The sequence below is a fragment of the Amblyomma mixtum genome, chromosome 1 (assembly GCF_055824585.1).
Source record: "Amblyomma mixtum isolate Tamu chromosome 1, ASM5582458v1, whole genome shotgun sequence".
Lineage (NCBI taxonomy): Eukaryota > Metazoa > Arthropoda > Arachnida > Ixodida > Ixodidae > Amblyomma > Amblyomma mixtum.
In genome coordinates, this window is record NC_143012.1 from 296,651,501 (window position 1) to 296,665,091 (window position 13,591).

The window sequence follows — 13,591 nt, forward strand, 5'->3', positions numbered from 1 at the left end:
ATTTAGAGATGATCAATGCGATTCATGCGGCATAGTATGCGTTAGCATCAGTGTTCTCCACGGACAGAGCAGTCGTCCAGCAATCCAGCAATCGCAATGTGTACGCCGCGCCCTCTCCGCACTCTAACCACCCCTCGACTCTTATTGGAAATCGTGGTGTCCCTCTCGCCAACCGTCGCCTCCCACCATCTTCTCCTCTTCCCCTCCTTCTCTTTTCTCCCTGAAAGGAGAGAGGAAATTTTCTTCTTTATTTTCACTCCTGAAACAACTGTAGCTTCGCACGAAAATGTCAACGCCGGATACTCTTCGCAATAATGGGCTTTTATTGCAAACGCATTAAAATTTCCAAACGAAACATTTGTCTTGGCTAAAAAGAAGCGGTAGCATAATAACAAAGATACAAAAGCGATATGTAAATTTTTTTTTCAGGGCTTTCGATTTGAGTTTCATTCGATTCTCTTGCGAAAATGACAACTTTCGCTTCTTCACGACCTACGTAGCCAAACTAAATAATCAATAAATAGTAAAACCTTTGCCATTGCCCGGACGGTCGGAAACAGGACTTCATGGTAGCGACGGCCTGCCTGACATGCTCATCAATTTTGGTGAGCATTGGCGAGACTGAAACGCGCTGCGCATTTGACGACTACGGAACACTCACCTGAAACATGATAATAGGGCCACCGTTCTTGATCAGTAGGTGTCTAACACGCTTGAAAAGTTCGATGAGGTAGCGGTCCGCAAATTTTACGTATCCTGGAAAAAACAAATCCTGCTCAGAGAAAATAGCTTCACGGACAAGCATGCAGATTTTATTGCTACTAAATGGAAATTAAAACTGGTTTCGAGGTAAATAAAGGGCGCATTAACTGTCTGGCTTCTCAGTGGACTCCTCAACCACACCGTGAGGGAAGGGATGACAAGGGAGTGGAAAAAGGAAGACACAAAGAGGCGCCGTCGCAGAGGGGGTCTGAAATAATTTCGACAACCTGGGGATCTTAACGCGCACTGACGTGGAGAGGCAAATAATGACGATAACCTAAAACCAGGCACTTCCTGGACCTGTGCTGAAGTAAGTGAATGACGTTACGTCTATACTCACTCTCATCCATTGTTCGTAGACTAACGTCGGAACCATTTCGCAAGAGCCAGTAGGGAAGGCCACCCTGGAACAGTTAGGAACTTTTTGAAAAAAATGTAAAAGGGCATAACCGCTGCTTGACGGGAAAGTATTCAGCGCCGACCAGTATTGTTAAAATAAAAGACGTTTCGGCCCCGCTACGAGGGCCTTGTTTGGTGTATGAACAAGGCCCCCGTAGCGGGCCGAAACGTCTATTATTATTACAAAATTGGTCAGCGCTCAATACTTTCCCGCCATGAATATTCCCGATCAGACGGATTTCCGTCAAGCCCTGGATTTCATAACCACTGCTTCAAATGAACCAACAGCCAGTTTAGGTTTTGTACTCAATTTTTATTCATAACACATGTGACTGATGCAGATATCCTTTTTTTTTTTCGTGGAACAATTATTTTCAGAAGAAAATTTCTTTCCGGCCATAAGTGCGTCTTTCAGCAGCAAACATTTACAGGATGTCCAGTTTTTCCACACGTCTTATTCCGAAGAAATTCGAACGAACAGTTCATGCAGACATTTCGCTAGAGATGGAATACGGACCCCTTAATCCTGGCTTAATGGCAGTTTAAAGATATCTAAGCGTACCTCGAAGTGCTTGATATGACAACAGTGCCAACTGTTCAGGCGACCAAGGGGCATACAGGTGGCATCGAGGACCCGAAAATTCATCAACGTCTGGAACAAAAACGACGCTGGAACTTTTCTTTTTCTTTTCCATCCTTGAGGCTGCGGTGAAAGTGTACAGTTTTCATGCAGGATGCATTTTAGGGCTCATGTCCCTCACAGTCTTGTTCACAAATATATGTCAGCTGCTAAATAACTCTCGCATCCATTATGTAATGAGAATTTGGTGTGAACAGCTCTAAAGGTCTCACTGCAGTATTTCTACAAAAAATGGTGGGTCGATCCGGAAATTTACACCAGTTATTGTGTGTCGCGTCTCCAATATATGCTAAAGCCACCTTTGATATGAACTACACACTACAAACGAAACTTACAGTTCATTGGGCACGAAAGGTGTTCAAAACGCCATAATTTCATGAGGCGGCAGTAGAAGAACGCAACTTGGGCCGCATTTGCAAACTGAAACACATGCCTGTTTTGTCCTTAGCAATCGATAGATCGCCAACGGCGATATTTTTCTTGCAAGATAATGTTCACAGGCCCGGCGAGAGTCCGTGATAACCGTTCTCGATTTTGGATCAGCTCTCGCTGCCGCCGATCCAAAATCGAGAACGGTTCTCGAGAACTCTGTTGACGACCTACAGACCGGAGCCTAGCATCAGCGTGTCACCTCATCCTACACCTCAGGATCCTACAGCCATTTCTCCGACGGCACAGCCGCCCCTGCCAAGGCGGTCCACGCTACCCACAAGGCAACCCATGCGTTTAGGCATGACAAGAACTTTCAACAGATCACTCACGGCTGATTCTTACTGTGAAAGGGAGGGGGATGTATCATATCAGTTACGGTGCCTGTTTGCTATCACCATCTCATGTGCAACGTGCTGCACTGCCTCCTCTCTTCTTAACCCTGCCTTCTCTCCCCACGGCCCTATATATGCACGGACCGTAATAAACATTGCCAGTGGTTGTTCCCTGACTGTGCCGTTCGTCATTCCGGTCAACTTCTCGATACACTCGCCGGGCCTGTGAACATTATCTTGCAGGGAAAATATCAACTCTTGCCTCCCAAATTCTAAGACGCGCTCACGCCGATCCAACTCGCACAAAAGTGATTTGGGCTCCTGGCCACCAGGGTCAACGAGGCAATGAGGCCTCTGATGCGGCCGCCCGAGCACTCACACACCGGGCGCCTCATCCTAGCTCTCCTGGCTCAGAAACTCATAAACCGCTTCTGCGGTTCCGCGAAATCTTAATTCATTATTGCGACAGCTACCGCCTCTACCCGGCACCTGCCAAGGGGCTGAGTAAGGCGGAGGAGCGAACTCTGCGGCGCCTGCAGACAGGAACTCTTCTCTGTCCTGCCACAGCAAAACACTTCGATCCGAACACAGATGGGCGCTGCCCGCACTGTGGAGAGATCTGCGATATCTTTCACATGGTGTGTGCATGTACTCAGAATCCTCACCTTCCCCCTTCCCCCACCCCCACCCCCTCCCGAGAGGCATGGGAGACTGCCCTCCTCAACTGCTCCTCGCTTGAGTCCCAAAGGGCAAAGCGGGCGCGAGACGGGGCCTTGTCGTGCGGTGTCCTGGACTAAGGATACCGACCATGTAGCGGGGTCTTATGATCCCCAAACTCACTCTGAGTATTAAAAATGTTTTTAACCACCACCACCAACAACGGCTGCAACTTATTTGTAACAAAGCGGACTCCAAGCGAAGGGAAACGTAGCCGGGGTCGGCAGAGAGTTGAGATCAGGAACTCTGTTAGATCATGGCTGGCGCAGGGCACGGTTATTTGAAAATCATCGGGTGAAGCCTTCGTCCTTCAGCGGACGTAATTTGGCTGATGATGATAATAGTGAGCAGCGACGCCTTCGCGTCGGCTCCTCGCAGACGCAGGCCACGATGCAGGCTCACCATGTCTCGCTGGGCGCCGATGTAAGGACCGGGACGCAGGATAACCATGAAGCGCAGCCGATGCGCCGCCTCCAGAAACGCCACGATGTCCTGTTGCCCTTGGAAGTCGAAGCGGCCTTCCTCGGGTTCATGGCTGCTCCACTCGACGAAGCTGCATGGTGGGCGCCCTTGCTAGGCCTACCTACTCGTCAAACTCAAACCCACTTCATATAGCCTGTATGCCCCGTGCCCCGTCCATTCACGCACAAGCTTTATCAGAAAGCGATAGGGTATTTGTTTTCCTGTCTAATTGGCATGTAAAAATCATACCAAAAAAAACTAGTTCAGCCTTAATGAGTAAAGCGCTGCCGAGCAGGAGCGAACGGAAACAACACCGCATTTGAGAACAAACATTTTTCTATTTTTGTTTATTTTTATTGATTGATTGATTGATTGGTTGGTTGATTGATTGATTGATTGATTGATTGATTGATTGATTGATTGATTGATTGATTGATTGATTGATTGATTGATGGATTGATTGATTCCCCCTCAGGTCCCAAGAAAAGTAGCTAACGAGAGGACGAGAGAAAGAAGGATTTTGGCGGTTGTCTCGCCCTGACCGCCGCAGAGTCCCAAGGAATTCCGGCCGACGGTTAGGGGAACGAATGGCGGGCGGTTTAGGCTTAAGCCTTCTCCCCCGTCATTTCTGACAGGTGCAAATAAGTTTTCTCTCTCTCTCTAGCGGTTGTCTACTGCAAACCAAACACTCGCGGCAACTAAAGGAAACCGCTCATGTCCTCCTATTCCCACTCCCGCATCCTTTTTTCTACCTGCCGACTTAACATATACAGATACGTTTGAATATAACTAGCAAATGCATCTGCATTTAGTTTTCCCTTCGCTTGTGTTCCTGTCTGCGACGTTCACGCCGTGACTTGTTCCTCAGTGAAGCGCGGTTTCAGCATAACGTTATACTGGTTATACTAGCATTCCTTATAAAACTATATGCGGAGAATAGAAAACTTCTCACTCTATGTCGATTTTTAGGTCTATACTTCCCTGCGATTATTGCAAAAAGCAAAGTACATTTCTTCAGTATCAAGTTTCGCAACTAACTAATCCCTCATCCACTCTATCGTTATGGTCACCCCCAAGAAGGTTAGAATTACATTCTGACGTACTAATTCTTCCTAAAGCTTTGTTCCGCGTACCTCACGCAAATGGAATCGTCCTCCTGGACTCGTCGCCACTGCTGAACATCCCCAGAATTTCCAAGGTACGTTAGCTAACATTATGTATAATTAGGAGCCTCAAAACTTTTATTCTCGTTTTTATTGCAGTGTTTTTTTTTTACTTATGCATCCTACGCTTTCCACGATAGATATTTTCCCTCACTTATTCATCCACACTGCACAGCTCACCAGGGTAACATTAAAGACCTCCCATGTCTTTAAAAGCTTTCACTTTATACATGGCTTCTGGGGGAGATCGGTGAGGAACTGCTGCCTTTCTGCAGCGGAGGAGCAACCGGCGGGCAACTGCTGAGGACGTAATAGACGATATGCGTAGGGTGCCTCGATGCGCGCGCCCTCTCCTCCGCTCCGTGCACGGAGCGGAGGAGAGGGCGCGCGCATCGAGGCACCCTAGATATGCGTAAAGTCACTGGAACTAGTGACTTTAGATATGCGAAATGCGCAGCGCCATCTCTCGGCGCTCCGAGAACTAAGTCTTCCATGTTAGTTCGGTACAGAAAACGAAACCGCTGCCCAGCGTTGGGTTAAAACGGCTGCGCTTCGTTTGAAAAGTAAAATGCCGATGCAGTGTTGCGCTACCCTCTCCACTGTGAAAAGACACTACGATGCGTGCCAGAACTAGGTGCGTTCCAGCTTTTCGCTTTTCTATTTTTTTACTCCGTCCCAACGTTTTAGTAACACAAAACGCCATGCGAGGTATCATGTGTCAGCACGCGGATCAGTGCGCAGCTTTCGCTTTCTGCGCTGATTTTTGACAAAGCTTTCGAGGTGATTTGCGTTTAAATTAATATAGGGACCACAGACTTTGTTGTCTCTGACCAAAATTAGAAGCCGACTTCGTGCATTTATCAACTCTCCGGTCGGGCGTGAATATATACGAGGTCTGTTAGAAAAGTATCCGACCTTTGCCCGAAGAAAAAAAAAAACTGGCATAACTGGAGCGTTAAAAACCTAATAACCTTCAAAGTAGTCTCCTTGGGGCTCCATATACGTCTCCCAGCGGTGCTGCCATTGTTGGAAGTATTCCGAAAAGGCCCTTTTCGGAATGGAATTTAGCTCTGCTGTCGTTGCAGCCATAATGTCCATTCTTTTCTGAAATCGCGCTCCTTTCAATGGCATATTGATTTTAGGAGACAGCCAGAAGTCGTAGGGGGACATATCAGGAGAGTAAGGAGCCTGTTGAACTACAGGTGTCAGGTTTTTCGTCATAAAAGTCTGAATCAAATGCGAGGAATGTGCAGGAGCAATGCCGCGAGGGATGCGCCAATTTTTTGTTGACCTCAATTCCGGTCTCTTGCGCCGCACAGCACCACGTAGGCGACGGAGGACATTCCTGTAGTACTCTTTAGTCATTCTTTGACCCTGTGGGGTGTGTACTCGTGGTGTTCCACACAGAGGGAGTCAAAAAAGCAGTCAGCATCACTTTGACATTGCTGCGCACTTGGCGGGCCTTCTTTGGTCTTGGCGACGTGGAATGCTTCCACTGCGACGACTGGGATTTGGTTTCCGGGTCGTACCCGTACACCCAAGACTCGTCACTAGTGATTACGGCGTCGGTAAAGTCAAGGTAACTGTTTGTGGAATCCAGCATCTCCTGTGAGACTTCAACACGAAGCTGCTTTTTCTCCACCGTCAGCAGCTTCGGCACGAACTTCGCCGCAACTCTCTCCATGGCCAAATCTTCGGTGATAATGGAATGTGCAGAAAAATTGCTGATGTCCACCTCTTCCGCAATTTCTCGGATAGTCACACAACAGTCCCGCATCACCACAGCGTTCACTTCGGCAATTACCTGGTCATTTCGGCATGTTGATGGCCGACCGGAGCGTGGCTCTCTCTCCACGGATGTGCGGCCGTCTTTAAACCAGTTGCACCACTGCTTAATCTGTGTGCTGCTCATAGCATCATCACCGAAAGCCGCCTGAACATTTCGAATGGTTTCCACTTGGCTATCGCCAAGTTTCTGGCCAAATTTGAGGTAGTAGCGCTGCTCCTCTCGCGCCGCCATTTTCCTTGCAACAAAAAACCGACGAGAGCACTGCGCACTGCCTCACTCAAACGCTGCTTCCCAGCGACTGACGCTATCGGCAGGCGGGAAAAAATTCGTGCATGCGCACGAGGGTTCAAGGTCGGCTGCTGTAAGCGCGCTTGTTTCATATCCATCAGGTGTTTGCAAAAAAAAAAAAAGTCGGATACTTTTCTAACAGACCTCGTACACACGCATACTTGAACAACATAATAGAGAAGGTAATTCTTTTGAGCGGGCCAATCACTCGTGCCGTGGCGAAATAAGTTCACTCGAAGAACCATATGCCGATTACTGCTTAGTTTGCTACGTGTTCATTTAAGGTTTTCCCGTGTTCAATTAGTTTTAGAAGGGCGAGCAAACTCTCTGGACCATACGCATATGTTGTGCGCGTTAAGGAGTCTTTGTGAAGCAATACACCCTACGTATAAAAACTGAGGTGCGAATGCTTTATTTCTTGAGGATTCTTATACCTTCGATATCTGCGGCGACGAAAATCTAAAAAAAAAAAGAAGCGAATAATATAGCTACTTTATTATGAAGGAGGGACGCATTTCTAAGCTAGAAAGTACGTGCAACATGTTCTAAAAACGCTTCAGGCAATCAGATTTTATTATCGTTGTGGCAAGCTCCAACAGCTTGTTTCGCAACAAAGCCATTTGTCCAAGTTTGGGAGTAAGCTAATAAAGTTTCGGAAGCAACCGAACATGCTAATTTCGCCCCTGCACACACAGCTTGACCAGCGTATCGAGTCCGTGCATGCACCTACAGCTCTAGCATCTTTCTCTAAATCAAGCCGCCGCGGTGGCAGTGCTTATCTGAAAGAAAAAAGCTGTGTCTTTGCTTACAATATTTTGAATTATATGTGCATGCCTACATTCCTCTTGTTAATGTCAACTGACTGACTGCGTCTTAAGCAGGACGCGGTTTCAACGAATTGTGGCGAAAATCAACCGACGCCGGGCTCTGAAACGGTGACGTTGAAAACAGCGGATGCCCATTGCACATTACAGTAAAGGAATCAAATAACGCAGCTGGTCGAGGGTCTTGTGTGATTATACTGCAATGCACGAAGCTCCTGGCGTCGGCGCGAACGAAAGTTCGCACTGTCACAGAAGTTTGTCAACGCAAATGTGCACTCACCGCAAAATAACCGCTCGCTACCCTACCAGATGAATTCGCGTCCACCTGGGAATAAAATAGCCATGATAATGCGTGATGCTTAAACTGGTGCTTTAATGCGAGACAGCACACGGTCACGGTTCGATTTTCCAACCCACTTTCGAGTGCCGATTATTGCGATCAACAGCGCCAGACTTCAGAAGCTGAGGACGCGGTAGGAGTAAGCTGGCGCTTATTGAAAACACCTACATTTGGTCAAAGATCAGCTGTGAAAACAACGCAGCAGCTGAAGCTTGCCTGTTGAATTTCCACTCGCAAGAAGAAAGTACGCATAGCAAACGATGCACCAGCTCGACGAGCTCGACCGAACCAAGATGGAAACCGGAAGTTGTGGGCGCGGTGTTGCCAAACCGCCAAGCAATTTGGCATATCGTCTATTGGCGGTATAGTGAACTAGAATACTATCACTATAATTGGCGGGAAGCAACTGCATGCGCTGTTTCACCCACCACTTCGCATGTGTATCAACAAAAAAATGGCAGTGGTTTAGCTCTGGTTAAACCTGGTTGTGTTGCGAAAGCAACGGCTGCTTGGCTATGCTTAGGATTCGCTTGTGGTTAGGCGTTTAGGCGTGATTAGGCTGGCGAAGCAAACGCCGGCGACGGCATCTGGCGAAGCGAGCGCCGGCGGAGCCGCCGGTACCGTCATCGGAGCCGCGAAGTGAGCGCCGGCGGCGGCGGCGGCGCCGTCTGGCAAAGTGCGGCTGCGGCAGCTGCTGCGGTTGCTAGGCGGCGGCTCAAGTTCATCCGTGGAGTCGCCGCCACGGCGAAAGTGCGGCCACGCTGAAGAGGCGAAACGGTGGGCGTAGTGTTGCTTTCGCAACAGAAATCCTTTAATGCCACTTGGCCTTGACATTATCAACAGATGAAGAGAAAGGAAACATGCAGCACCTACGTGTCGATGGTGTTGAGGCCGGCGGCGCGCGCGTACGCCAGGCGCTCCAGCCACAGCTCGGGCGGCGTGCGGAAGTAGTGGACGGAGCCGGACAGTATCCGCACGGGCTCGCCACGCAGAGTGAACGAGTCGCGCTCCAGGTCGATGGCGAACGCTTGGGTTAGACGCTGTGCGGGACGCATTAGCTGTGGGGGCCGAGTAAGTGTCGTTAGTGGTGCTTTAGTGTACGCGACCTTCATCAACATCATCATCAGCCCGACTACGCCCACTGCAGGACAAAGGGCTCTCCCACATCTCTCCAATTAACCCTGTCCTGTGCCAGCTGGGGCCACCCTATTCCCGCAAACTTTTTAATCTCATACGCTCACTAAAGTTTCTGCCGCTTCCTGATACGATTCCCTTGCTCTGGATTATAGTCTGTTACACTTAAGGACCATCGGTTATCTTACTTTCGCATTACATGCCCTGAGCCATTTCGTCCTCTTGATTTCTACTAGGATGTCTTTAACCCGTGTTTGATCCCTGACCCACTCTGTCCTCTTAAACTGCTCCAAACAACACGCAATGGTTGAGTTTACATTTAAAAAAGCAATGCTACTTTCTGTTCCATAGTCCAGAACTTTCACACTTAAATATTGCTATGCCCTTACAAAAAAGCTATTCAATACAGACTAGATATTCTTCTCAATACGGCACAACTTTAACGCGTCACTGCAACATATCCGTTCCGCTACCAATCACCTTGGTGCGTTCGTTTTTCGCGCACACAGTACGGCCAACAGAGAATTCAGAATATGTTACCAACAGCGCTAAAACATCCTCGCTGCATGTTGACGTAATAAATTCAACAAAAAAAAACGAAGTAATAAGTACATTCACGCAACGACAAAAAAACAACAACTCTTGTTTGGGTGAACAATTTTTTTCATGCACAAAGATTCCAGTTTCGTTTTGTGGGGTTTTTTCATTAAGTGCGCATACGCCCGGTTTGTTTGTTGGCTTATAACTCTCTTGCGTATTTCACCATTCCATGTCATTTCACGTCACCCTTACATCATTTTTTCTATCCTTCATCTTTTTTTACTTTCTGCATAAAACATGCACTTCATGACTACGCAGCCATTTCAGTGTAACAGCATTATTTTTAATTTCTGTGTGTTTGTAAGATAGTGTTCTTATTTTACGATGTTTTCCTGTGCTGTATTCACTGTCTTAATTTTTTCAGTCGATTCATTAAGATATGGCGCGATGACTGATGCATGTGCATTGCGCTTCCACTGCTAGAGGCTGGCTGGAGCCTAGTGAAGCTGCAATGCAGCATACTTTTCTCCGGCCACCTTTTTGCCTTGTCAAGTTACGAAATAAAGTCGTTCGATCGATCGATTGATTGATTGACTGACACACTGATCGATCGACTGATCGAAGTTGGAGTCACGGACAATCGATTTATTTATTTATTTATTTATTGGTCGATCGATTGATTGTCCGTGACTTCGACTTCGTACCAATGCGGGAGAGCTGGAGAGCGTCAGCCCGATATCAAAGGAAAGCGATGTCGTCATGATTGACCAATCAAGGGCCGGTACCAACGAAGCCAGTTACAGAATCACCTCGTGTCTAAAAAACACACGCGCACGGGCACATGAAAATACCCACGAAGAGAAAAGAAGACGGCAAGCGCTCACTTGCTGAGGCGCGGTGAAGAACGTGATCCGAAGCTGGTGAAAAAGGATGGACCCGACCACGGCAGCTGTCAGCCACTTCGCGAGCGTGAACATTTGCCGCATCGACGCAATGCCCATGGCTCTTGCACTGCAAGTGAACGCGGGCACAAAATACAGGTTATTGCGAACGATGGCTTTCCAAGCAAATGATCTTCGAGCGGAAAACATTGGAATATCGTTCAATATTCCAGTCGAATACTATTCGATGTTTACCACGTATTTGTTGCTGAAATACGTTTCTTCTCTTCCTTGCGATTCTTAATTTTTTGAGCCTGCGTTTCATCGACATGTTAGACTGTGCGATAGCACGCTAGAGCTTGGGAGATGCAGTTAACCAAGGCGACAGAAAATCCATTATAATTAGGAACATATACATGACAATGCCGTCATATGGGTACTAGTTTTACCAAACTGTGTGGACGTCAAAGTAACAATGAAGCCCATAAGGAACACTGGCGCAGAGGCACCAGTGCCTTTTGTGGGGATGTTTAGTGGACCACCATTGATCACAACTGTCTAGCGGCCAAGCGTGCAAAGATGTCCATTGTCGTAGTGCGTTGTCGAGGCATTCTCGGAAAACACTGCAATATAAGTTGCATGCCTTGCCCAGATAGAATCCCTACAATCGACACCAACAGTTCTATCAATCTACCTTTAACCACGCCGCTGCTGTTGACGAACACTCTGAATACGTGCACGCGTGGAAAGTGGTTGTGGAGCTATTAATAATAGCTTACCTCAAAGCTAAAAGCAGTCTGCAGACCCACCAAGATAGGCCCCTTACTCTGCTAGGGTATGTCATCACCAGGAAAAAGTAGACCCTCTTCTTCTACTGCTTCTTCTTCTTCTGCTGCTGCTGCTGCTGCTGCTGTTGCTGCTATGTTGTCTCGGCACGAGGCTCAGTGATGATTTCCTCAGGCTTAATGGCACGTACCCACGGCAGAAAATTGGCGAGGGTGCATAGCTGATGCAAACGCACTCATGTACAAGGAGTGGGGTGTGTGGATAGCTTTGTGACTTAGACTTCAATTTGTACAAAAAAAAAACAAAACAGAAAAGAAAAAGCAGTGGATTCTCATTCTAGCACCTAGAGGAATCTACCTGATGTAATTATATAGTCGTGAATATAATCGCACATTGGCTTCAGGGCATATCCCTTGGCGCTTGCCCCGAAGGAGAGGAGAATCGGAATAGAGGTGCCCTAGACAATTAAGCGAGGGGGACCTACAAGTAAATTCTACGTAGAGCAGAGAACCGCCGGCAGAAGAGGAAAAAGTGATCTATGGACTCAATTTCTCCACAAATGCGTGCGTTTGTATCCGCTATGGGAGGTCGTGCTCTCGTCTCTGGACCCGCCATCGCAGCTTGCTGCGGTGCGTCGGGGTGCCGACGTCATGGACAAACACCACATGAACGTTCCGACGTAGAGTGAGACCGTGCGGTGGTCCAGGGACCCAAGGGGGGTCAACACACTTGCCATAATAAAGTTTCTCTCGCTCGCTCTCCGCTATGCACCCTGGCCAATCCCCCGCCGTGGGTATGTGCCACTAAGCCTGAGGACATCATCATCATATCATTTTGCCACAAGACACAAAGGTTGGTCATAGATAACCCCGATCGACGTAAATAAAGATTTAGCCGCGGTATGCTGCTGCGCAAGAGTCATGGACACCTCACATTGGCTTGAACTGCACATCCGCACACTCCAAGGAAATTCCAGGTTGTGAAAATCCGCTGCAGCAAGGGGAGGCTCATGGCTCAAGGAGGGGAGACGCTGGAATAGTTGAACGCGTGCTCAATATAGTCAAGTAGACAGTATTTGGGATGAACGGGGCAATATATATGTCCACCAAGGGCGGTTTTTGCTAAAAAATCAGCCCTCTCAATAGAAACAATGCTACAGTGCCCAGGTACCCAGTGAACTAGCGTACTTCAGTAATACGTGGCGGAATAACAAATTGAGGGGAACGGCTCATAGGAGTATCCCTCGATTTTTCGAGCGCTGTCAAGACGGAAATTAGAGAAAAAAAAAGCGCCAAACCATGCACACCACAAGAAAGGAACGAGGACGAGACACAAGCGCTTGTGTCTCGTCCTCGTGTGTCTCGTTCTTCACGCGGTATCGTGGTGCCTATATAAGCAAGGTCAAGGCAATAATCGCAGTTGTCATTCAGCATCTGTGTTTGCGTCCTTTTCTTGTCTCGTCCGTGTTGGTACTATGCTGTATACTCCCGTCTTAATTCTATTATGCGAAGCATATTAACGTAGGTTTCGGGCCTTCGCGCGACGCCCGGCGGTGGCCACCATTGACCTTCAAGTAGGTCACGTGACATGACGTCACGTGATGACGTCACACCGGCTGCAGATGGGGCCTCATATCGCGCCGTCGGTCGCCTCCCGGCGGTGGCCACCATTGACCTTGAAGTGAGATCACATGATGTGACGTCACGTGATGACGTCACACCGGCTGCAGATGGGGCCTCGTATCGCGCCGTCGGACGTCGCCCGGCGGAGGCCTCCACCACGCTTCGGTTCGCGCCGTCGCGCGCGACGCGGCGGCGGCGCCACCATCGCTGCATCACGTGATATGTGACGTCACGCCAGGGATGAGGCGGCGCACGCCCGCCGTCGCGTCAGTCTCTGTGCCCGCAACCGCGCCAGCGTCTTTGCGCCGGGCGTGTACGCGGTCAAGATGCCTCCAAACGCTAAGGACATGCTTCGCATCCACTGGGCTTAACCTTGATAAGCCTCCAGTTTAATTTTTCCATTTCTATTCGTAATCGCTTCTTTCATTCATTTTGGCCATACATCTACCAAGCCCGGGGCGCAGGGAGAACTAACACGGT

General features: G+C 48.5%; 1 protein-coding gene across 1 annotated transcript; it reads right to left on the bottom strand.

Annotated features, from left to right (window-relative positions):
* Positions 1-10,823, bottom strand: LOC149372152 (beta-galactosidase-like). The gene is made up of 6 exons (XM_089581726.1): positions 10,707-10,823; positions 9,022-9,206; positions 3,685-3,835; positions 1,103-1,166; positions 662-756; positions 1-220 (listed from the first exon to the last, which is right to left on the bottom strand). Exons 1-6 carry the CDS (start codon positions 10,821-10,823, stop codon positions 23-25), a joined length of 810 nt encoding a protein of 269 aa, XP_089437852.1. The 3' UTR covers positions 1-22.
* Between the last annotated feature and the right edge of the window lie 2,768 nt (positions 10,824-13,591).